Genomic DNA, 23,779 nt, shown 5'->3' with positions numbered 1-23,779 from the left:
CTTTAAGAGTCTGGTTTTCATAAAGATAAGCAAAAATGGCTGGGAAAGGTTTGACACTTGAAGATGTATACCACAAGCAACACTGGTATGGTGCCAGTCTAGCAAACAAAACAATTCCCCAGTCCCATGGAGGCTTACTGGAGATTGAGTTTTCCTTTTGCACTTGCTGCATCTCAGTACTGTGCAGAGACATAACTGTGTTATTGCACACAGGGCCGGGAGACATCAATCTTGGAAAAGGTACCCGGGCCTGACTTTGCTGTACGACCTTGGATAAATTATTTCTTTTTTTTTTTTTCACCTCCCTTACCTGCCTGCAGAGCAGCTTGTAAGGGGTAACACCTGCCAAACGTTTTAAGGCCCTGAAAAGGAAGGTGTTGTGGAGTTTCCTGCATCTTTCTACAGGAGGACTGGCTGGGATACTTATAACAAAACCCGAACAAATCCAGAAGTGATGAGTGACAGCAGGTAACTGACAGACAGTCAAGTTTTCCATGGTCAGAAAAAAAACACCACCACACAAAACCAAAGGATGAAATGGAACAGAACAAACCACACCAGCACAGTCACTACAGCCCGGGCCATTCACACCGTCAGCCACCACGGTCACATCCTGATGCACTTGGGGCAGGAACAGAGCATAGGAGCGGATTTGTGTCCCTGGAATAAGCTGGGAGAGCCCTGGGACCTGAAGCAGCAATGCAGATGTGTGCACGTCTCCCATCAGCTCCTCCACTGGCTGCTCCTGGCACTAGCTCCAGGCTGAGCAGGGCAGGCGATGAGCACAGCACTTGGAGCTACCTACAAAGACCCAGTGGGCTCAGACAATGCACCCAGCCCAATTTAGCCATCACCAAGCTTTGTTGCATAAACCAACAACTCCACCTTGCCAACCTGATGCAGGAAACAGGACAGAGATGGGTTTTATTCAAACAAATCTATCACGGAGAGGAAGACATCGCTTTTACCAATTCTAATTCACAGTATGTTATTTCCCACCAGGAAACCTCTCAGGTGGTGTCTCCCTGCCCCTAAGAGAAACGTCTGCAGGTTACACGTTCCCATCAAGGACCTGGTCCCAGCAGACCACCAGCAATCTATTTTGTCCTCACTTTCTGCGAAGTTTCACTTGGACACCAGCCTGTTTACTGCCTTCCAACCCGAGGCCTTCAACAACAGGAAACAGAAGGGAGGGGTAAGGTTTCCAGTCAGACTTCTGACAAGATCATTTTGACCTAGTATTGTGAAACACCAGCAAGAGGCCATTTGCATCACAATTAAAGCGCTCAAAATAATAACAGAGCAGTTTCTACTGAATTCTAGTTACCAGTCCTTCTGGTGCCGTAACAGCAGCGACAGACACTGACCGTTAAAAAAACTGTTTTCAGGACAAAAGCCTTCACCAAGTAACAAAGGGAAAGCCTGAGATGTGCCCTCCAGGGAAAACATGGCTGGAGAGAGAAACTGAACAAACAGTCAAATTATCTAGGCAAATAAGAATACATTCGCCTGCATTAGAAGCGAGAGAATGAGTTAATTCTAGGAAACAGCCTCAATAAATGGGGGATTGTACTATAAACCGAACAATTGTCCAGCAGGCTGCGTTATTAGCGCTGTGTGCATGCAAAAGGTGCTGGATTGACAGCTCAAGCCTGAAATCCTTCCCTAATCGCACAACAGCCATGCAAGGCACAGTGCGAGCTTTTCCGTGCCCGCTGCCAAAACGCTCCAGCCCTGTCCTCACTGCAGAAGGGACGGGGCTGGGTGGTCTGCAGAGGTGAGAGGGCAGCTAAGCCCCTACAGGCCTCCGATTCTGCTGTCCCTGCTGCCAGCGAGGAGCGCAAAGGGACGTGCTGCCCACTCGTGTTTGCGCCGCATCACCTTGGGGAGGCAGAACTCATTCATGCTAATCTCCGAAGGATCAACCTAATGCAGCTGCTTCAGTTTTATTCAGCTCAGAGTGCGGCGCAGCTTCCCTGTGAAGTCATCAGCTATTTATACTTTATATCCTTGGAGATTCTCAACAGTGATCAGATGGTCCCTTGTACTCACAAGCTAGGTTTTCACTATTAAATATTATTCTAATATTGACAAATAACATTCTTTTTCTTGCTGAAGTTCTCATTTCGAGCTGTTTTGTTTTCTTCTCTGCAAGGAGATGACTTGCAGTTGGTGCAAGCTAAGTCAGATGTGAAATATCACAAAGCAGGAAGACCTAGACCAACAAAGATCTCGTGTTCAGTATGCCATCACCCATTGTGTTACTGGCACAGCCGAACACTGGGTGGAGAGCAGTCTGCCTCCTCAAAGGCCATGTACCAGGCAGCTATGTGGAAGCCTTACACTCCATTCTTAGACACTTCAGAATAAACCACTGGACTTCGTTGGATGAAGTGAGGGTTTGCAATGAAAACAAGTAAGAGCCTCAATTACAGAGGCCCTATAGTTCTGGTCAGCCACTGCAGTTACAAGAAGCCCATGGGAGCACCTCATGGCAAAGGTCAGTGCTAGGAGCTTCCTGAGGACACTGCAGTTGGCTGGTATCTTTCTTTCTTCCCCACGCTTGCTAACATACCAGCTTCAATATAAAAACCATCAACAAGGTGTGCAAGCCAAGACTGATAGTGCATTTCACTTTTTTTTTTTTTTTTTTTTTTTACTTTTTTTTTTTTTTTAATGACACAGCTTCATTATAGAAAAGTGGATTCTCTTCCCTGCGTATGTGAGGAGAAGAGGATCAGAACACAGCGTAGGAAGAAGAAGGGGGGGGGAAATGACACTGAAAAGATTAAATAGATTTTAAACTACCACAAAAAGGAAGACGCTTTGCTGGGAATAACAGCTTTTCAAACAAAATGAGGGAACAGTGCTGTTACAGCCTGCCTACAACGCCCTGCAACCCTGCTCACCATTGCTACTGTTTGTACGTATGGTGCTTGTAGACACCTGGTGCGGTCACACAACTCGACAAACAAGGTACTTCTGTAACAAGATATTCACTGTCAAATTAGACACCTCTTCAAATTAACAAGCTTCGAAATACCCTGGGCTCACATACACTGCAAACGAGAACCGAGCTGCAACGTAGCACTTCACCTCCACCACCACCACCACCACCACCCCGTTCCTGCAGCTCACACCCAGCAGCCCTGCACCGTGCCGTACCTTCAGGCTCTTGGGCTGCTGCCGGACCTCCATGACGTGCTTACGCCTCAGCTCCCGCTCCCGGCGCTTGTTGTACTCCAGCTGGTTGGTGAGCTCGGTCTGGTGCTGGAGTCGGATCAGCTCACAGCGCATCTTCTGGATGGTGCTGAGATGGCGGAACTCCAGCTCCTGCATGGACTCGTGCTGACGCAGCAGCATGGCGTGCTCCAGGTCCTTCTGGGTCTGCCTTTTGTTTAACTCCTAACAGGACGGCAAAGGGAATTATTAGCTTCTTGGAGAATGCAAATCTCAAAGTACAAGATGACATTTCACTCTGTTCACAAGGGCACTTCTTTCAAGACATTTGAGGACAAAGCAGCGTTTCTACACCTTATCAGAAGTACGCTACAGGTAATTTTTCCTTCCTCATTTCACTTTTCTTCTTCCTGTTCTAGATGCAAAACAGCAAGCACTTTCTGGAAAGGACCTTAATTGTTCCATCTGCTGACTTTTTGGACCTAACAATTCTCTCAAAATAGGAGACTAATCTGAACATTTGACTCTTAACGATCGCAGAAAATACCAAACCATCATTTTACTAAAATATTTCAGATTGGTAAATAACACTTAGGTGAGATTGGAGTTGGGTTGCAGATGAGATACATTTCACACAGATGGTTCCAGAGCCCCATCTCTGCCTATTCTCTTACCTCCCGAACCAGGTCCTGCTCCAGATTATGGCGGCCAAGGAGCATCCGTCTCTTAAAACGGCGACACTCCAGCTCCAAGTACTGTCTCTGACGCCTCAGTAAGTTGGCTTCTTCCTCTGCCTGGAAATGCTGGATGTTTTCCTTCTGCTTGGAGAGCCACTCCTGCTTCTCCTTCTTTGGAGTGCTCTGGTTTTCATTCAGCTCCTGATAAGAGTAAGGTAATTAATTGTGGAATAGTAGCTCTTCGGCCTTGAACAGCTGGGTGGATCTGCCTAATAAACTATGCTGCAGACAAAGCCATTCCACACGGTCTTCTCGTGTTCAGTATGATCTAAGCCTCTGCAAAGCACATCATATCGCATATCCAAGGGAACACCAGGAGACAGTTCATAGCTGCCTTTTGTTTTGGTTTGGTTTTGCATTGGCCCTTTTAATGAGTCAAAATCGGGTTCACGTCCACAGTTCCCAGACATATATATTAGCTCAAAACATAAAAAGGATGGTTTGCCACAGAAAATACAGGCCCCAAATACATGGTCCCAAAGGAGTGGGATGAGAAGAAAAGCACTATCACCCCATATCATTTACAAACACTGTTCACACAAATCTCCAGTCACACAAAGCACAACAGAAAATTCCTGCACTTCCTTGATCAGAACACATACACATTTTGTAAGGAACTCATCACGGTGGGACTACTCACTAAGATTTCATAACTTACAAAAACAATAAAAAGAAGTGCACAGGTGAAACGTAAGGCCACAGTTTCCACATTTGTAATAAATACACAGCTTGAGGCATCTGCCACAAAAGAATCTGCTTACTTGAACCGCATGCTAGAGGTGCCCATACAGTAACTAGATTTGTGATACATTTCACCTGAAGTATGAGACAGAATTCCTCTGTATATCACGTTTTTTTTTTTGCTACACTGTAATCTACTGCCTGCCCAGGAAAAGATTCCATGTTATTATAAAAAGCCCATGTTACTATAGTTTTTGTTAGATCTTTCATGGCTCTACTGCTCTTTGGCCTTTTTCTCCCAGGAAATGTCTATGTTTGGGAATATTCTCCTTTGGGGAAAGTTCCAAGGCTGCGTCACAGAAGTTGATGGTTGAGCTCTAAACGGTTCTTTCAAAAAAATTATTTATAGTGCTTACACTTTCAGCCACTCCATAAAAAGAATCAGGAAGTTTGATTCTACAGTTTCTCTGCATTTCACAAAGGTCATGGTTTTCACGACAATACAGTGATTACTGAACTATTGGACTGCTTTTCCCATTAAAATTAAGTGTTTTCACAGATATTTGCCTTTAAACATAATCTGCAAGTCACCTTTACTGCTCCGTTTTCTTCATGCTGCAGAAATATTTAGTGATGAGAAACTTCACTAACTGCTGCAGTGCACATTCAATATCTGCAGCAACCAGGTATGAGAAAAATGCTCATAACCTTCCTTAATCTTTGTTTTTTCAACCTTCTTCCTCCAAGGTCAAAGACATGAAACAAATACAGTACATACAAGACTTTGTTCATGAAATGCAGAACTTGCTGCAGTTTAGGTAAAGATTTCTTGCTCACATTGGCCCTCTTATTTCTGACCGTTCACCACTCACACTGTATCATACACTGTACTATTGGTTCACATTCCTCATTACAGACAGGTTACCTCTTTCAGCTGCTCCTTACGGAGTTTGTATTCTCTCTTCTGGGACTCCAGGAAACTGTTCAATTCTTTTTTCTGTTGGGCCTGAATATGCTGCTGAAACTTTTTTTCTTCGTTGGCCATCACTTTAGCCTACAGCAAATCCAGAAGCAGATCAGTTTCTGAGGCCTAATCAATTGTAGCTTATGTTCCATTTTAGCCCCAAGACCTGGAACTCATGGTTCAACAACCACAATACTCACCATGACTCTGAAAAAGCACAAGCCTCAGGAGTTTGCCCTTAACCTCTTCTTATTCCCTCCCACCCCCAACAATACACCAGTAGGAGTCCTTTTTCAGTGCTTCATTTTCTCAATCCTATTGTTCAGCTATTCTTTCCTAACAAAGTCAACACTTTATGACCAGCTATATTCATAGCCCTCCACCAAGAGATCTAAGATGAACAAATAATCAATAATAATCTCTGTAGGTGGCACCACTTCATTATAAATTATTTAAAAGCATAAAAACCCCCATATCCACAAGCAACTAGACAGTGAGCCTTTAAGCACAGCTGGCACATTTCTCTGCAGGCTCATCTGCCTCCATAACACTCGATGGCAGTCAGTTATTGACAGCATACACAAGGCAAAAGAAAGGAAAACCCTTACAGTAGTTTTTCTGGGGTCAGCATACTAACATTTAGTATAACGCACTGCGATGAAGGACATACCTTTCCTCTAGTTACATAAACCCCTTAGTGTAAGGAGGTGCTGTATTAGCCTTTTTCTAATTAGCAATTTGCTTGGCTCCTGAAAACAGACATGTAAGAGACTACAATGTCATCTGTTCATCAGTGAGGGGAAGTGGACAATTCAATGTAATTAACAAATGTAGACTAGTCTGTTAAACTGTAATCTCCTACCTCCTTCTCCATGGCTGCTTGGTGCTTTTTAATTAGCTTTTCCATTTCTGCAGCAAAATTGTTACGCTGTGTTTCAAGATCTTTGTCCAACCTGAGGCGATGCTCGTCCATCTCTGCCTTCAGTTTATTCTCTAATGCCATCAGTTGTTTCTGGTGTTGCCGTCTCATACGTTTATAGCCAGACATCTGCTCTCGGAGTTCAGAGTCTTGTTCATGTTCCTGCATTTGCCTTGTCACCTAGGAAGATAACCACATCGGGGCAAAGTAAGTTAATGCTGCTTCTTCTGCTTTTCAGCAGTCTTCAGACCACAAAAGAAAACTATTCAGTAAAGAAATGTAATTTTGCTGTAAAGAAAAGCACACCTCCTCATGGCAGTAGAGCAGATTAAAAACTGAATTCTGCTGTAGATGATAAGCTCACAAGGGAACCAGCAGAAAAACTGTACAATTGTTATAAAGCTGGTGCTAAATAATGTCTCTTTAGCCCAATGTAATATGAGTGTGCATATGTACATGCATACACAAATGTACATAATATACATATGAAAATAAAAGCCAGCTTATTATTATTATAAGCTGGTTCTTGCATTCTACTAAGCCTATTGGTTTTATAAATACCTAATATACACAAATTACATTTGTCCAGGTGTCTCCTTTATGCTTTTATTAACTCCCATTAAGCTATTTCAGCGATAATATCTCAGTCAATGAAGATAGCTCATATTCTCATGAAATCCTAAAAGCTCTAAGTAGTTTAATAGTGCCGTGTTCAAAGGCATCCCTTCCTCTACAACTTCATCAAAATAAAAAGCTTAACATACCAGCGATGCTGTGCGTATAGTAGCAAAGTGCTCTCGATTGCGATAATGAGACTTGTGGCGAGATACTTGGGGAGGAGACTGGGGTTCTGATGCCCTTGTTCGAGGATCTGATTCCTCTCTGTAGTTTTCTTCCTCCTTATCAGCAAATATTAACACGAGAGAATAAAAAGAATCACCATTACTAAATATTTTTGTTTTAGTTTGCTACAAAAAACATTTAAAAGAGAAGAAAGTAAACCCATTTTACATTCATTGGCTCTGAGGGATCCTCCTGCCAACAGGTTGGACAAAGGAATATATTGCAACGGGAGCTGTGGTCTAGGATGTTTAATTTGGAAATTTCATTGCGCAATTTTATTACTAGGAGGAAAATTACTAATTACTGCTGTAAATGAAAAAAATAAATGGAAAACTGAAAACTGAGTTAAATAGTTTACTTCAACAAAGCATAAAAGCTATAAAGTAGATTATATCAAGCCAGAGAGACAAAAACAACATCTTTGTAACCCTGAAAGACAGAGGATGATTTTCATTACACCCACTACAGAAATACCTCAAAGCAAAATTTAAAATTTGTCATGGTGTATTCCACATTCTTATTTTGAGTTTGTCATTCATCACAGAGCGATTAGTAGTTAGATATGATATACTAATTAACTCCCTGAGGAAATACCTGTGTCTTTGTTGCATATCTGGGCAAAGAACAAAACATTCTAACCACACCTATCATTAGCGAGGGAAACGTTACTGGTTTGAGAAAATGTATGATAACCCCTCCGTAGCAAGAGCAGCACGGTTCAGTGACAATCTGCAGTTATCCTTCATCATGCAGAGGGGTAAGGCACTCAAAGGGATTTCACAGCTTGCCATGGCCACAGTGCTGCATTTCCTTTTCTGTGCCTCTTTGCTCATTAACCAAATATTCCAATCAAGTGCTGGGAAGTTGGGAGCATTAGGAACAGATTTCAATCTCTAGTGGAGGTCTTAAATTTAAGAATTCACTACCTAGGAGGAAAAACAGGGGAACTCTCACATCCTTTTGTGCCATGAAGCAGTGCTCTGCAAGGTAAGGGCATTCACTAAATGAATGTTTTCACAACCTGCCATTCCAAGTCCTCATGATCAAGCAAACAATTTTGAAACAATTCAATTACCGAAATAATTGTTACTGAATTAATAGAAATGATTTTTACAGCTACCGTCCAAAGTTTCCAATGCACATTAATGTATTTGGGACACATCACACGAACTGCCAATAATGATTTAGAATAGGAAACACTCAATAGCTTTTTATCATTGTATCAATACAAACCCACTCCCATTCTATATTTTCAAAGTTATGCAGCCAAAAATCCAATGCTTACCGGCTTTAAATGAATGACAGAGCTATTTGACATCACCGTGTGGTCCCCTTCCATCATATCCAGCTCGCTCTTATCATCTGAGGCATCTGGAAGACTGTTAACACTACTGCTTTGGCTACTGGCACTGATAGACATACTAGGAATGGACTGATTACTTCCGACACTATTCACTGTTCCTGTCCTGCCGACACCATGATCTTGTTCCTAGAAGAAAGGAATTATTAGAAAAAATTAGAAAACAAGAAAACTCAAATCCATTACAGCTCTATCTGTGGACATTACCAAATTATATGCTCATTCCATTCCTTTATATAGGTATCTACCTGCCATCTTATGGCAGTTCCCACCCTCCAGGCATTGTCGTGAAACATTTCTCTTGTGGGATGCTGGGGAGAGAAAGAAGCAACCTTGTCAAGATTAACTGGCTGATGTCAGGTTCTTTTCAACAGCGAGCCTGTTAACAAGCTGAACTCTATCTTGAATCAGCACCAGCGTGTCACCAGAGACTGTTCTGACACCAGCATCATCTAAGTAAGCGTTCAGCTGGGACCCCGCACCTTGCACAGTTCCTTTCTGTAGATGAGAGCACTGGACTCTCTGCAATTCAGGGAGTCTGAATTTTCATGTGGTGACTGCAGAATGCAACCCAACAAAGGAAAAATAAAATTCTTTTTCTCCCCCTCTTTTTTTTTTTTTTTTTTTTTTTTTAAAATCAGGTATGAATTTCTCTGTCTTAAATCTCAGAAAAACATTCTCTGGGTGTATCCAGAAGACTAGCATGAGCCCGGTACACACAGTCAAATTAGGGACTAAATATAGCTGCTGAAAAAGTCCTCGTAAAGCTTTATAAATGGACAAAAGAAGGTAAGATTTGCATAACTGGAAGTTAACTGTTCAGGCATAGGCAAATGGCACGGCTTCTTGCCAGCACTAGCCATCTACCTTGTTTGTCCTTGTATGTGCCTTTAGGTAGGCTTTATTCCAAGTACAGACAGGAAGACAGAGTTTATAGCCAGGTGTGTAAATGTCCTCTATTCATTTTAGCAATATCTGAGCTACAGTTATTTAAATGACATCATCTTTCTCTGGTTCAGTGATGACATCCAAAGTTTCTCTCACCTCCTCCTCCTCCTGTGTTTCAACTGCAGGGCCATTGTGTGCCTCCTGGAAGAGGAGCTTCTTCATTTTACGATACTGCAGGTTGTCCAGTTCTCTCACTGCATCCTTTGTTCTCTGAATCAAGTCTATTAACACTGTTTCAGGCCGCTCCCGAAGAACAAACATGTGCTGCAGAACACACAAATAGGTGAGGGACCTCTCATGCCTCCAGTGCACATGCTTTGAGGATATAACAGTTAGGAAATCTTGTTGGTTTTGTTAGCCCTCTTTTCTGCACAGGAGGAGAATACCTTGACAGCTTACATTGTCACTATATTTAGATTTCATGATCCAGACAGATTTCTGAATGATTGTTTTCTGATGGGAGACAACCACCAAAAAATAACGATGTGAAACAAAACAGGGAAAAAAAAAAAAAACAGAAGTGGTATTGCATGTACTATGAAAACAGGCTCAGGTTAAAATTAGACTTCTTTGGGTGTTGGGTATTTGGATACATTATCTAGCTGTGTCTCAGTAGGGAAAGAGCAGCAAATAACATACAAATATTAAAAGTCTTACATTGGTTAACATCGCTAACCGAATGTTAAAGAACATATCAGCTAACTCTTCCTATAAAACCAATTTCCTAGTTTAATAAAGCTTGAGAATCAAATATTCAAGCATACAGCTCAGTCATAAATAGGCCGTGAACTGCACGCTCAATCCTAAAAGCCATGTTATGCTTTTTTTTTTTTTTCTTTTTGAGAGATATTCACTACATTTCACTGCAAAGGTAGCTACATTTTGCTAATAGTTAAAACAAGTCTTCCCTATATATGTCAGAAGCAGTTTTTCCAGTCTCCAAATGAAATGTGCTGTGCAAGCATGAGTCATTATTAACATCACCACTAGTTTCATTTTGTTCCTTTGGAGGGCTGTATTGCCATTTCCAACATGTCACATTCCCTACCTGTCCCTCTAAAGTGGCATGCAGCTGTTTCAGACTATAGATATGGAAGGAATACATTCACAAACGTTTAATTTCCATCAATGTTCTCTTTAATTGCAGTGCATTGCTCAAAATAAAACCAATCTGCAGAATTCTGAAATGGCAGGACTACACACCCACACCAAAACCTTTACAGGGTAATTGCATTTTACTTTCTGAATGCACCATTTTTAAAGAGGCAAAAGTCCTCAGAACCAGCTAAGTAAAAACATGCAAGAAGGTGATGATAAAACCTTCATAAATAGCATCCATTTTCAGTTAATGCAGTATTTTGGAAAAATGGCAGTTTAGCAGAAACATGGCAGGGATAAAAAATTCCCCAAAATAATGTCATGAGCACTGCAAAGAGAATGACAAGCTAGCAAAATTCTGAATGCCACCTGATGCCACAGAGGAAATCCATCAAAGTCACACTTATAATAAAGCAGCTCTAACACCTAAGTTCTGTGCGAGTCGTGTTCGCTCAGGGAACACGTCAGCTTTTTGCAACCATCTACCACACTGGTACCCAGTATCTGCAGCATACCAGAGGAAAAATAAAACAAAACAAAACAAGAAATAAAGCAGGAGATAATCTGCAGATGGTTGAGGCATATTCATGTCCAGGTGAAGTATGGGGAAGAAAATCTGCCTCTCTCTGCCCCCCTTCCCCCAGAGATACCATTAGAACTGCAGATTTCAGTCCTACGTGTAAAGCACATAGGTGATGGGAGAGGATAAAAAGCCTTTAGGGGTATATATAGCATAGAATAAAGAGGGAAGTAAAGAAAGGCATTTGTTAACTAATGCATGGCAGCTCTGTCAGGATTAATTATAATCACTGGAAGGATAAACTGAGCTTAAGCAACCGAAACCCTCGACATGTTGATGGTCAGCCAGTGTCACTTGCGTGTTCTCATCGTGAGAACAAGGCTGGCATGGAGAATCACCTGGGGAGCTGCCCGAGATGCTGCTAAGGGTCAGCACAGCTAGGAATGCCAGCTGATTACACTCCCCAGACCCTTAGCTCAAAGACATTGAGGCTAACGGGCAGAGCGTCGTTAACTGTAACCTAGTACTGTAGGTGAGACAGAAGAATGTCACAGGGCACAGCCCCGTTCTAACACCACGTGGAAAACAAAAAGGACAAGCAAGCCAACCTTCAGAAGCTCCTCTGATGTGGGCCTGTCTTGAGGAATCTTCTGGAGGCAAGAATCTACGAAGTTTCGAAAATAATCAGACCTGTGGCAAGGAAAGGGGGAAAAAAATCCATCTGAATTAACTACCCAGTTGATTTTGAAAGCTCAGTAAGGCATCAAGACATTCACATCTGGGTGCTGCTAGTAGAAAGAGTGGGGGGAAATCAAACAGACCCACCACCTTGTACCACAGCCTCTGACATCCCTAATCAAGCCAAAGCTCACAGCTATCAGTGGGCAGGTTCCTGTAACCTCAGCTTTCAGAGAAAGTTTCAGCTCAAGAACATGAAAACACGGGGCAATTCGAGAGCAACAGAAGTTTTGTATAAAAGCAAACACCCACTCGTTTCCATGTCAGCATCTAACTTGTCAAATTCCATGTTGCACAAACTCTTCAAGGCCTAAGCAGAGCTTCTGCCCTGCTCTGCCCCCCGTGTGCAGGTGTGTGTCATCCTCAGACTGTATCAACACACCATTCCTGAAATGCCTTCAGACCCGACTTCCACCCTGTTGTGCAATCTGTCACAAGCAAGGCTTAAGGCCACGATTTGTTTAGTAACACCACCTCTTCCCCCATCAGCTAAAATTCCCTATTTCATCTTTTTTTTCCCCTGAACACAAGTTTCCAGAAGAGCACGATTAAACACTGAGAATAGCGGTACGTCGGCTGTACAGGTTTTCTTTCTTTTTCCATCCCACCCCGCCCCCCCACCATGTAATGTGGGGTTTTGCTACCGCAATTTTTCAGTAAATTAAGTTCTTGCATCTTTTGGTCAGAAAAATGCAGCAAATGAGTCAAATGTTTTGTCAAGCACCAGGGTGTGAAATAGCCTAACCAGAAAATCTCTGAAGTAGAAAAAAAAATCTAAAAATAAGGTACAATGTATTATGTTAGGGGCCTAGCACTACAGCTCAGAAAAACATAATTAGGAAGTTTTTAACTTTTGAAATCAGTTTACTGTTTCAAAAAAGACAGTCATTTGAGGCTGGGAGGCACAAAATGTTGCTACTGTGATTTATTCTTCTGAAGTTTATGCAACAGACACTTGCCACATACAAGCAGTGTCTTCATCTTTCAGAGCAATACTTCAACAAAACAAGGTTTAGGAATTGACAGTGTGGTTTGTGATTTAAAAAAAAAAAAAGCAAAAAGAACAAAAAACACTAAACCCCACATTTTTGGCTAGCCTCTGAGCTTCAAAAGTTTACTGGCCCATGTATCGTATTTATTACAGGATCTTGCATTCTTCCAGCAGCTCGTCCTGTTCCTACTACATTCTAGACCCTAAAATGCATATTTAGTAATTGGTCAATTTTGTGTATAGTGTACAGCGATCCTAATAAGAACCTTCCAGCTCACATCTTCCCAATAGGAATCCAGCCATTTCAAGAACTCAGCATGACAAAGCACTCCATTTACAGCAGTTCCCTACAACATTCCTCCCTCAGTAATACTCACCATTCATTAGACTGTAGTGTAGGGGATTCATTCTGCGCTATGTGATATAAGGCACTCATTGCGTTCATATTAAACAAAGGAGGCTTCCTTTCCGCTACACACAAAAGAAAATAATTTTTATATAGGGAGATAGTCTCAGGTTTGTTTTTTTTAGCTCTTTTATATTTTTTAGTTTACATCCCTTTAACAAGAAAACCACATCAGCAGAATCACTGTTGCCTGAACACGGAACCCCAAACCAACCCTACCCTGCAATCAGACAGATATGTTGGCATATGTCCTATACCATCAGTTTCTCCACTGCAGAAGATGAAAGCACTTTGAAGATCAAATGCCTCGTCCTCTCAAGTTTCTAAATTACGTGGTTTATCATAGTTGAGTTCTCTGACTCATTTAAATGTCCTAAAATAGGAGTAAGTTAACAGTAAGATCTATACTCAGTGTTTAGCCACTAACATCCTTGGTTTGGTGTCACCCTTCTGCTTTTGTTTGCTTGTTTTGTTTGAAAACAAAACAGCACAACACTAGAGTTGCTAAAAAGCTAATACATTTTTCATTTTATCAGGACATCACGGCAGTGATGTAGAAAAAGCTGGTTACAACAGCCATCGAATCACACTGAACTGACTAAGCACCCGGGCAGGAAGTCAGGCACAGGCTAACTCTATACTATTTTGAGAGTTGCATTCTCTTTGGCTCTTCTCTCTTTCAAGCTTGTGTTACTCTTATAGACTGACACAGCATGAAAACTTAATGAGGAAGGAGATGATCTCACTGTAACAACAAAATTGAAGCTTCATCAGAATGTTTATAGGGTAAACCTATAAAGCTCAGCCTCACTATAAACATTCCAGAGAAGCTGGTCAGGCCATGAGGACATTCCTGCACCAGTGAAAATGCAACAGAAAGCTTTCCTTCCTGGGAAAAAAAAAAAGGAGAAAAAATAGTTTTTTATACTGCTCTTTAACTTGAATAGTAGCAGTAACCTATGTATCAGAGATCACAGCTATTTGTTGCTGTCAGGGAACAGACTAAGCCCTACAAATTCCTGACAACTGGTAAATTGAGGAGTTAAGCCCCATGCAGCAATTTACCTGCTCTAAGCTGTCAGATAACCAGTTGTCTCTACTCAGGATCAGACTGATGATCCATTAAACTATTTTAACTGGCTGCTCTCCCTATCTTTTCTCTCTTAACTCACCTGGATAAAGTACAAATCTTCAGGAAACAGCGAAACCAAGACCTCAGTGAGGGCCATTTCTAAGACTAAGCAACAGTTTGAGAAGACTGTGAGATGTCTCATTTTCCTGCCTTCTTCCCATGCTTACTCAAACCAACACACATGAGATAACCACACCGATCCAGCCTATAATACTCTGCCGTCTTGACCTGGCCTCACCTCCCACCAAGTTAGAAGCCATACACAAAGCCTAACGCTTCGTATTGCAAAAATGCAGCGTGCAGTACAGCACCCGGGGGTGTGGTGGCCATGAGCTAACTGCATTCCTGGAGCACTGCAGCCAGCCAAATCTCCTCGGTCCACTCAGAGCAGGATTCTGTCATGGCAGTCACACCCCTTGAACTTGCTTTATATTGGCAACAAAAAATCTCTGCTCTGAAGAAAGAATCTATTTCGCGTCCTGGAAGAAAATGAAGTTGACAGTTTGGAATGCCAGACAGCATTTTTAGCTAAACTGTGCAGTTCACATGGATTAGCGTTTTCCTGAGAGCTCCTGCTGCCCCACCAGGCTGCTCCTCCTGCGTGGTCGCTTTGGAGCACAAGCGATGAGATCTGACAAGGATGGCAGGACAGCCTCAGGTACAACGAGCAGGAATAAACCTCACCATCCCTGGAACTTACAGCTACGTGCTCCTAAAGAGCCGGGTCCTGACTAACATCTAAGTAGTGCTGTGTTGTGCTTCCATGAGTGTATTTTTGTTCCTAGAAAATATCACGCAGTACATTTAAATAGAATGCCATACTAACGTAGTCCTTTTCAATTGATGTTCAGCTTTAGGAAGTCTGTTCAAATGGCAGTAGCATAATTTCTTCTGGTTTTGATTTATAGGTTAACACTTCAAATTAGATTATTCTTTTTTTTTTTTTTTTTTCCTTTTGGTAAAAAGCGATTTTCTAGCCAAATCTATTCACAAATGGCAATGTACACTGAATATAGCTTTGAAACTGTTCACTTATCCCAAACGTCCCATCATTGCAGGACTGATTCATATATCCGAAAGTTCCAGGCAAACAACATCAATTTATACCACTAAATATATTTTAACATTGGTATTTTCAATGGTTCATTTATAAACCTGTTCAGCAAGTAGACTGTTTTTCAGTTCAAAAGTTAATTGCCTCTCTCACAGAATGCGAACACGTTTAGTGATATAGATTAGCTATTTGCTTTGTTTATGTAACTCTTTCTTTGGGTACTGAAAACACCAGCTCAATTAACATCAAGTTGGAGACTTGGTCTCCAATTCTGTAGAGCACATTTAGTTCTTTTCCCTAAAATTCAAGCCCCTGAGAAAACCAGGACAGGATGCAAACATATGTCTTCAGCACTGTCATTCAGCTGAAAAGTTCTAAGTATTAAACAGTTCTATTTCATAATTTCTGCAAAGAAAATAACTTACCTAACTCAATACAGGTAATTCCAAGAGACCAAACATCTACTTTGCCATCATACTGCCCTTCATCCATGGCTAAAATCACTTCTGGGGCCATCCTAAAATAGTAAATCAGTGCTCATACAATTTTGTTCAGCCGAACACATTATCATCAGCAGTGTTTCAATGAAACAGACTATTTCACTGATTTCAGCTACCACGAACACAAAATTCCCCAAGATACCAGCCATGAACATGGGATACTGGAAACAAGGATCAGTTTGTATGTGGATGGACCTTAGAATGCCACTCAGCTGGGCACCCACGCTAGTACAACCCCCTAAGGAGGCTGCATGATGTTTTCTTGTGCTTTGCCCAGCTCTCCATTCATGAGCATCGCCACCATCTCGCCCTCCCACATTTCCAATAGTTTAGCTGGCTGGCCAACTCTGGTGAAATAATTATAGCATGCAGTTGTGTAAACACCACAGATTCGGTGTAAGAGATCAAAAGCATACAAGGGATCTGCAAAGGGTTTTGTTCAATGAACCTGGCCTTTCCTATGAAAGAAAAAACACTTCAGTTATTTCAACAGCCAGATGCGGTAAGAACATACGAATTGTTAAAGCCACTGGGGGGAGGGATTAAAATATACCTCAGGTTATTAAATCCCACCCCCACCACTTAAAGTCAGGGTAAATAGAACAACAAAATATTTTTATTACATTTTTTTGGTGAACTACGAGTACAAGGAGTCCCAATTTCTTGGAGTCAGAACCTAATTATGATTTAATCTCTTGCAAAGTACATTTTATCACTACCACAACTAGAGGATTACAAAGCTAGCTCCAGTGAAGTCCAAATACATTAAATACCCAGTAAATGATCCTTTCACTTCACATAGCCAGAAACGCTTAAAACACTTGGCTTACCAATATGGCGTCCCCACAAATGAGTTGGCAGGAGATGCTATGGAAGCAGATCCAAAGTCAGCAAGTTTCACCTGTCCTGGCTCTGTCAGCAGGATGTTTCCTGCCTTGATATCTCTGGTTATAGAATACAAACGTCAGTATTATTCCTCTCCAAAAAAGAAAACCTTCTATAGGACACGACAAGCATTCACATGTTCAATCTGCAAAATACCCACATTTCCTCCAAAGACAAAACCTTTAATCTTTGGGCTAATATCTTAATATTACCCTTGATCTTTGAATCTAGCTTGTCTCAAAAATCAACTTAAAATTTCAGCTACTTCTAATGGCACACCTAGATAAGCTTCATATACAGTTCAGCAATAACTCCTTAACCAACATTTATAAATGTTTTTCAGGAAGTCCTAACAGTGCAATTATTCAAATCACTTGTCCTACTAAAATGTAGCTGGTACTTTAAATAAAAGAGCCATTTGCATCCTATCCTTGCTGTGTGTTTCTCAACACATGAATTCATATATAGCCTTTTTTTTTTTTTTTTTTTTTAATATTAACATTCTCCTCTTCCCAACAATGTCTCTACTGAAGCTGCTGCAAGCTGTTTAGGTGAACTCAGTCTACCTTTTTATTCATTGCTTCAGGGAACAATCAGCACCATACCAAGCACTGAAAAGCTTAGCAAATTCTGCCCTTGTGCAGAAATTATGAACGCCAGAGACACTGCATACAGAGATACATAGCTTGCTAGGATTTTTTTTTATTATTATAAATTACTAGTTTGGGAGCATATGGTCACTGCAAAAAGAAAATACCTGCTTACGAATATTAAATTTGGGATGAAGAGGATACAATCAACAAGGTAAATTATCTATAAGTGCATGAGACAGCAAAAGTATTACCACTTACCTATGGATCATATTGTGAGAATGCAAGTATGCTAATCCCTGGAGAGCACCATGGGTAATTGCTGCTATTTCCACTTCTTGCAATGGCTTTTTATGAACTTCAGGAAAGAATTTATTTGAAATTCAATATTAAAGAAAACAATGTAGTTTGCAGCATGCAAGTGAGTACTGTTAACAATGTAAACACAGAGAAAATACTAAAACTTAATTTTACTAGGTCCAGCACGAGAAGCAAATGTGCAATTTAAAAGTAGTTCACAGCATAAAATATACTCTATAATCAGATGTAATCTTTCACTGTAAAACAGCAGCTATTTACTATCAAGAGACTACTTTGCAACTGAAAACTACATTCTTGTCAGTTTGATGACAATTCTCCCAGATATGTTTGAAACTCAATTTTCCATCTAAGTTCCCAAACCCTAGAACTTTATGACAATTCAGACACAAATAAACAAACTGCAGCAATAAAGGTGACTCCCAGACAGCTCAGCCTTTTGTCCTGAAATGCTTCTGGCAAGGGAAGGAGATGAGCAACTTCCTGAACACACATATTTCTTCCAAGAAAGTTCACTTCAAGAAGCCTGACAGAAAAGCGACCCTTTAACCAAAGATCCCATCAAGTAAAACCCTAATACTGCTGCAGTGCTATTTCGGTCAATAGGCCTACAGTTGTTAGTAAGCATTAGGATCAACAGCAAGGGTTTTCAGAAATAAATCTTGAACTGCCGTGACACGAGAATCTCAAACTCAAAAGAAAATAAGGAGATGACTGACAACTTACTTAAAAATAATATGAACTAAAGAAAAACTAGGCTTGTCCAGGAAAGTTAATATTCTACAGAACAACACCACATTCACATATGAATTTCCCAAACTGTCTACACATACTCTTCTCCCAAAGAAAACTATGTACTCAGGGACCATTCTATGATTCTCTAACATCCTACCTCTGTACTACTGATTTTCTGTCAAGTAAGCATGTGTGACATACCTTCTAGTAAGTCTGATGCTGATCCTAAACAATATTCCATAACAAGCTGTATGGGAAGAAATCAAAATAGTTGTTAGAAAATCTCTGATAGCAAACGCCGATTTTCTAGATTTTCCCACAGAAATCTAGAAATAATTACTGGTGCATAAAATGCAGCCTAGACTATTGGTCTGCCCCATGTCCAGCAAGGAGGAGAAGGAGCATGACATTTTATAACAACAGACTGCCCTTTAATAAACTCCATATGCTTAGAACTCCATAGCTTTTATGCAAGAAAGAAAGGCGGGTGAAAAAATATTCCAGAATATATTGTATCCACGAGAAGCAGCAAATTACTGTACTGCAAAACAAACCTATAATAAACAACAATAAAATGGTATTTAGAGTGACCAGCAAAAATCCTAGCACGGATTGTATGCTAAACTTAGCTGGGAATCAGCAGTGCTCAGCTACAACAATGCAAGTATTGCTTATAACATAAGCCCCATCCTAGCACTGACCCCTCACACAAGAGCAGCTCTCACTGGAATTAGCACTGCCTTCTTGTGTAAGATACCAAGCAACAACACTTTTAAGGAAGGCAAGAACATTTTCAGAGCCAGTTATGTATTGTATTACGTACCTTATTCTATATGAATGTACCCAAGACAAACGTTAAACTGCACGTAACAAGCTTGTCAGAGTATTAAGGGGCTATTTAGAGATTTACTTCAGATTTTGTTCCAGTCAGATTTCAAAAAAAAACCTAAAACTTTGTCCTACAGATTTATTGAAGCTGATACATGAACACTACTTACAACTTAAAATATTGCTTCAGTGATGTGATTTCTTTAGTCCATAATACTAGAAAGACCTTGTCAATGAAAGGTGCTAAATCACATTTAGTTTGACAGGATGCTTCCTCTACATAACCAAACGCATCTATTCCTACACACAGTTTTAAGCAAACAAAGTCCAATAAACCACATTTAGTTTCAGGGTTTGTTTTTTTGTTTGTTTAAATCAAATGCCTGAAATTGGTTAGGAGATGACTGCCAGAGATAAAAACAGCTAGTTGGTTTTGTCACTAAAACACACGCAGAAAAAAAACCACCACCACAAACAAAACAGCAGAAGTAAACAATATACAACAGAAGCATTTAGTTAGATAGCAGAAATACTAACAATTCAAAACATACTTTGTTTACAATTATCAGTAGGGATTCAAGCCTATTCCATTAAAACACAATTGAACACTTACTTCTGGAACACATTCAGTCAACCTGTAAAGTACTGAACCGCTAACACTCAGGGGCATACCAAATGTTCTGTTCAGTGATCTCAAATATCCAATAAAGTTGACATATTTGTCTCCCAGGCAGTACCAGTGAAATTCTCACTTTTCCTTAAAGTGAGAAAAGCGATGGAGATATTTTTTTTCTCCGGTTTTTATTTATATTTTAAATAGTCAGTCCACCAAGCTAAACACATCACAATAACAGCACAGTCACCTGACTCTGCAAGTTAAAGGGAAAACTTTCTAAATCTTGTTTCCAAAAACTACATGCAGTTTTGCTGAGCATCTCTAAGGTCCTTGGCTACACTTATCTGCGTCTGTGCAATGTAAATGTTCAGGTGCCTCTTGAGAGCCAGCTGGAGATATTTTAAAGCACCCTTAACCAAGGCAAGAGAAGTGCAGAGTGCAGCAGATGCTTACCCATGCTGTATGTTCCCGCAAATAGCAGCCTTTGTATTCTATACTGTTGGGGTGTTTTATTCTTTGGAGGAACTTGACTTCCTTAATAATATCCTGCCATTTCTGTAGGAAAAAAAAGGAACAGAAAGACTTCATGAAACTGTTGGTTTATTTTTTTTTGGTCAAGTTAGTATGTCATTCATTTATTTTAAAAGCCAGAAATCATCCTCAAATTCCAAATCAAAAAAGTTTCTATCAACACCATGATGCTCACTACTTAACTCCTCAACTGACCTACAAAATAAGAAGTTGATCAATTAAAATGTAGGGGAAGGATCTCTCTTCGATGTAATGTTTTGTGTTTATAGGTATGCATAGGATATACAGGTAAGCACATGGTACCTGAGGAAGTACTGAAGCAATCCTTTTCTAAGGGATACCATTTCTGCTGTCAAATCAAACATACATCCTGACCTGAAAAAGGTGTGGATAAGTGTCCTTTGGCAGGATCAGCTGTCTCTCATTTAACTCCTATAAAGACTTATCCCTACTGGGAAGTACACTGCACTGGATGATGCTCCATTTATCAGCTGCCAAATATCTACATTCTTGATAACACTTCTCCATTACTAGTTTAATCCTTACAAGGAACAATTTAACATGAGTTATCTTTCAATAAAGGAACAGTTTTGCAGGAGTAAAAGAATAAACAGATAAAACAAAATTCAGGTGTATGATAAGGGGAACTTTGCCAGTACAACTTAAAAGTACAGAAGAGGGCAAAATGTCATTTTCCAATATGTGCTTAGACACTTTCATTGCTCCCTTGGAGAAAATCACCAAGTCCTTCCATTTGCAGCACATCCACCCATCCTCAGGCAAGAAAAGCAGAAGCTGGAAAGTGCAATGGTAAAAACAAGAACTACTGGAAAAGATGTTCAAAAACAAATGCAGTAGCCAAAACCATTTAAGTATGCAGATGTCAACACGACAGTGTTGACACTGAAAATGTTTTTGAGAAAGAATATCAGTTCTGAAGTTAATCAGAAGCAGAGAAACCTCCCCCAGTAACCAAAAGGGTCAAAGGTTGTCTTTCAGGCCCTGTTGATCTCAATACCTCGTGTGTGTGGCTTGCAGTCATCGATGGACAGAGGGTCCAGAGACTCAAATGCTTTGGAAAACATGTAAAAGCCCCCAGTCCTCCTCAGTAAAAATGTTGAGGTTAGAGGCACAAAGGAAATGAGGGAGCATGGTAGCAACTCACTGACTAAGTGCTTCTCAATACCAGAAATTTTATGAGAAGGACATTCGTGCAGCTATGCTAATATAAATTTTCTCACTGACGCTCTCATTCCAGCGCAAGGATGACCTGGTTGCCTTTGAGGTACTAAGCACTAAAAGCCAAAGCGAGGAAGCGCCACTCGAACTTCTTCTATATTGGGATGAGAGAGGCGATATATTAGTCAAGACTTATTCATGATTTCCTGAGCAAAAAAAGCTCTGAGATCACATTAGGAGCGCAGTGCTACATATTTCAAAGGTTTTAAACTTATTTTAAAAACGAAATGTGCTTATTTTAAGGAGTGATTTATCCCACCAATTATAAAATCTTATTAAGAAAACGAAGTAAATATAAACGATACCAGAATGCCCTTAATGAATTCTCTTTACACAGACTAGATCATAACTTTCGCAAACTTCTGAATAAAACAAATAAATATAGAAGTAAAATATAAAGCGTTTTAATCCTGGTCTTATTACTTTCTTCAAAATAAAGAAACATACGCATTGAAGACAAACAAAAGCTATTTCTGAAGCATGCACAGTTTGTTTCATTCATGTGAATAGAGTATTTATAGCTCACAGTAATTAAAACAGTAGGACAAGTAGTAAGTACAAATTATTCTTTCATCAGTACACAGTTAAACAAGTCACTGCAGTGACAAAATAGAAACATGCATAGCAAAATTAACTGTGAAGCTAGAATTTAGGAGTGCTGGAGACATTGCCACCTCTACCTCCTACACATAGACATACAGACACACACAGAAAGGAGGCAATGCTTCAGCTCCTTGTAGCGCAGATGATCAATACACAAAAGGCAGCACAGAAAGCAACGAGTTGTTAGTCAAACTTATCAGTTAGACTGCTTCTAGGACTGGGATAAAGAGCATGGAGGGAGGACTCAACTATAAATGCCTCGAACAATATGCTTGCAATAAATACTTCTGCTGAAAAAATGGCACCCTAACTTAATAGATGTCATTACCAGAAATACCAAATCAGCTGTTCACGTCTTGTTGGGCTTTTCAAGAATCTGTATTAGCACTTAAACGCTTGAAGTATAAAATCAATTATCTCTGTTAAGCGTCTTAAGAAAAAACACACATCCAGGGTGGCCAAGAAAACATTTAACATTTAAATCTCAGAGGCCTACTTTTACAGATCACTCTGCAAGGGCTACCTTAATCCCCAGCTCTGACAGCTCTTCCCTGATTGTGCTGCTGTTCAGATTTTCACACTCATTCATTCACTGTTGCTTTTTGCTTTTGTTTTACCTCCTCCTCAAGACTGATTTCAGGGAAGGATGCATTCTGCCTTACTACTTTGTAGAATGCAAAATTCTCTCTAAATCTTTCACGGCTGCATCCGTTGCCGTAATTCCTAATAAATTTTTGTACAGTAAGCAAAATGGTAACAGTAAGGGAAAAAGGAATTCAGAATTGAATGTCTAAGGGCAAAACGACAACTCCTTTTTTTAAGATTGAATACAAACATAACAAGCATACTATGTGGCCCTGCAAATGTGCACTTCATGTCTGAAAGCAATGAGCCTTACTGACGTTTCCCAGGAGCAGATTAGACAGATATACACTGTGAACAGTAAACAAATTTGTTTTGTTTATACAGTCTCCCCATTCACCTTTACAGTTACAGGGAAGATCTCTCTTGCTGTAGCTGAAGCTAATTAAAATCATCCCACATAATAAGCATTTGCAGAGGTCAAGATTTAATACGCAGGATATTCTACATACCTCATTGGACTGCTTCCCACTATATGACATTTTCTTGATGGCCACCACTTCATTGGTGCGCACATCACGTGCCTGAAACACGAAAACATGAGGCATCAGTTTCTTCAAATCATCATTTCCCATAGGATGTAAAACAAACACACACAGGGAGTTAACTCTGGCAGAAGCAAAGAGAAATTTTATCCTTTTTTTTTTTTAAAAAAAAAAACTTTTATAGGGAGTAAAAACTAAAATGTCTTCCAAGGGGTGTGACTGCTGCATCTATGAGA

The 23,779-nt window shown here is 40.4% G+C and overlaps 1 protein-coding gene across 1 annotated transcript in view; it reads right to left on the bottom strand.

Annotated features, from left to right (window-relative positions):
* The window catches only part of TAOK1 (TAO kinase 1), a 71,576-nt gene that overhangs the window by 15,246 nt on the left and 32,551 nt on the right, over positions 1 to 23,779 (bottom strand). The window contains exons 3-17 of the mRNA XM_082776620.1: positions 23,511 to 23,582; positions 20,497 to 20,598; positions 18,801 to 18,846; positions 17,808 to 17,904; positions 16,902 to 17,015; positions 15,997 to 16,088; positions 13,357 to 13,450; positions 11,859 to 11,940; positions 9,729 to 9,896; positions 8,610 to 8,813; positions 7,246 to 7,380; positions 6,425 to 6,661; positions 5,524 to 5,652; positions 3,855 to 4,058; positions 3,166 to 3,405 (exon numbers count right to left, since the gene is read on the bottom strand). Coding sequence (XP_082632746.1) covers positions 3,166 to 3,405; positions 3,855 to 4,058; positions 5,524 to 5,652; positions 6,425 to 6,661; positions 7,246 to 7,380; positions 8,610 to 8,813; positions 9,729 to 9,896; positions 11,859 to 11,940; positions 13,357 to 13,450; positions 15,997 to 16,088; positions 16,902 to 17,015; positions 17,808 to 17,904; positions 18,801 to 18,846; positions 20,497 to 20,598; positions 23,511 to 23,582 — 2,016 coding nt within the window. The remainder of the gene's footprint in view (positions 1 to 3,165; positions 3,406 to 3,854; positions 4,059 to 5,523; positions 5,653 to 6,424; positions 6,662 to 7,245; positions 7,381 to 8,609; positions 8,814 to 9,728; positions 9,897 to 11,858; positions 11,941 to 13,356; positions 13,451 to 15,996; positions 16,089 to 16,901; positions 17,016 to 17,807; positions 17,905 to 18,800; positions 18,847 to 20,496; positions 20,599 to 23,510; positions 23,583 to 23,779) is intronic.

Source organism: Aythya marila (genome assembly GCF_965140915.1).
Source record: "Aythya marila genome assembly, chromosome: 20".
NCBI classification, from domain to species: domain Eukaryota; kingdom Metazoa; phylum Chordata; class Aves; order Anseriformes; family Anatidae; genus Aythya; species Aythya marila.
The sequence above is the reverse complement of the archived record's forward strand: the minus strand, read 5'-3'. Positions and strand labels throughout refer to the sequence as shown.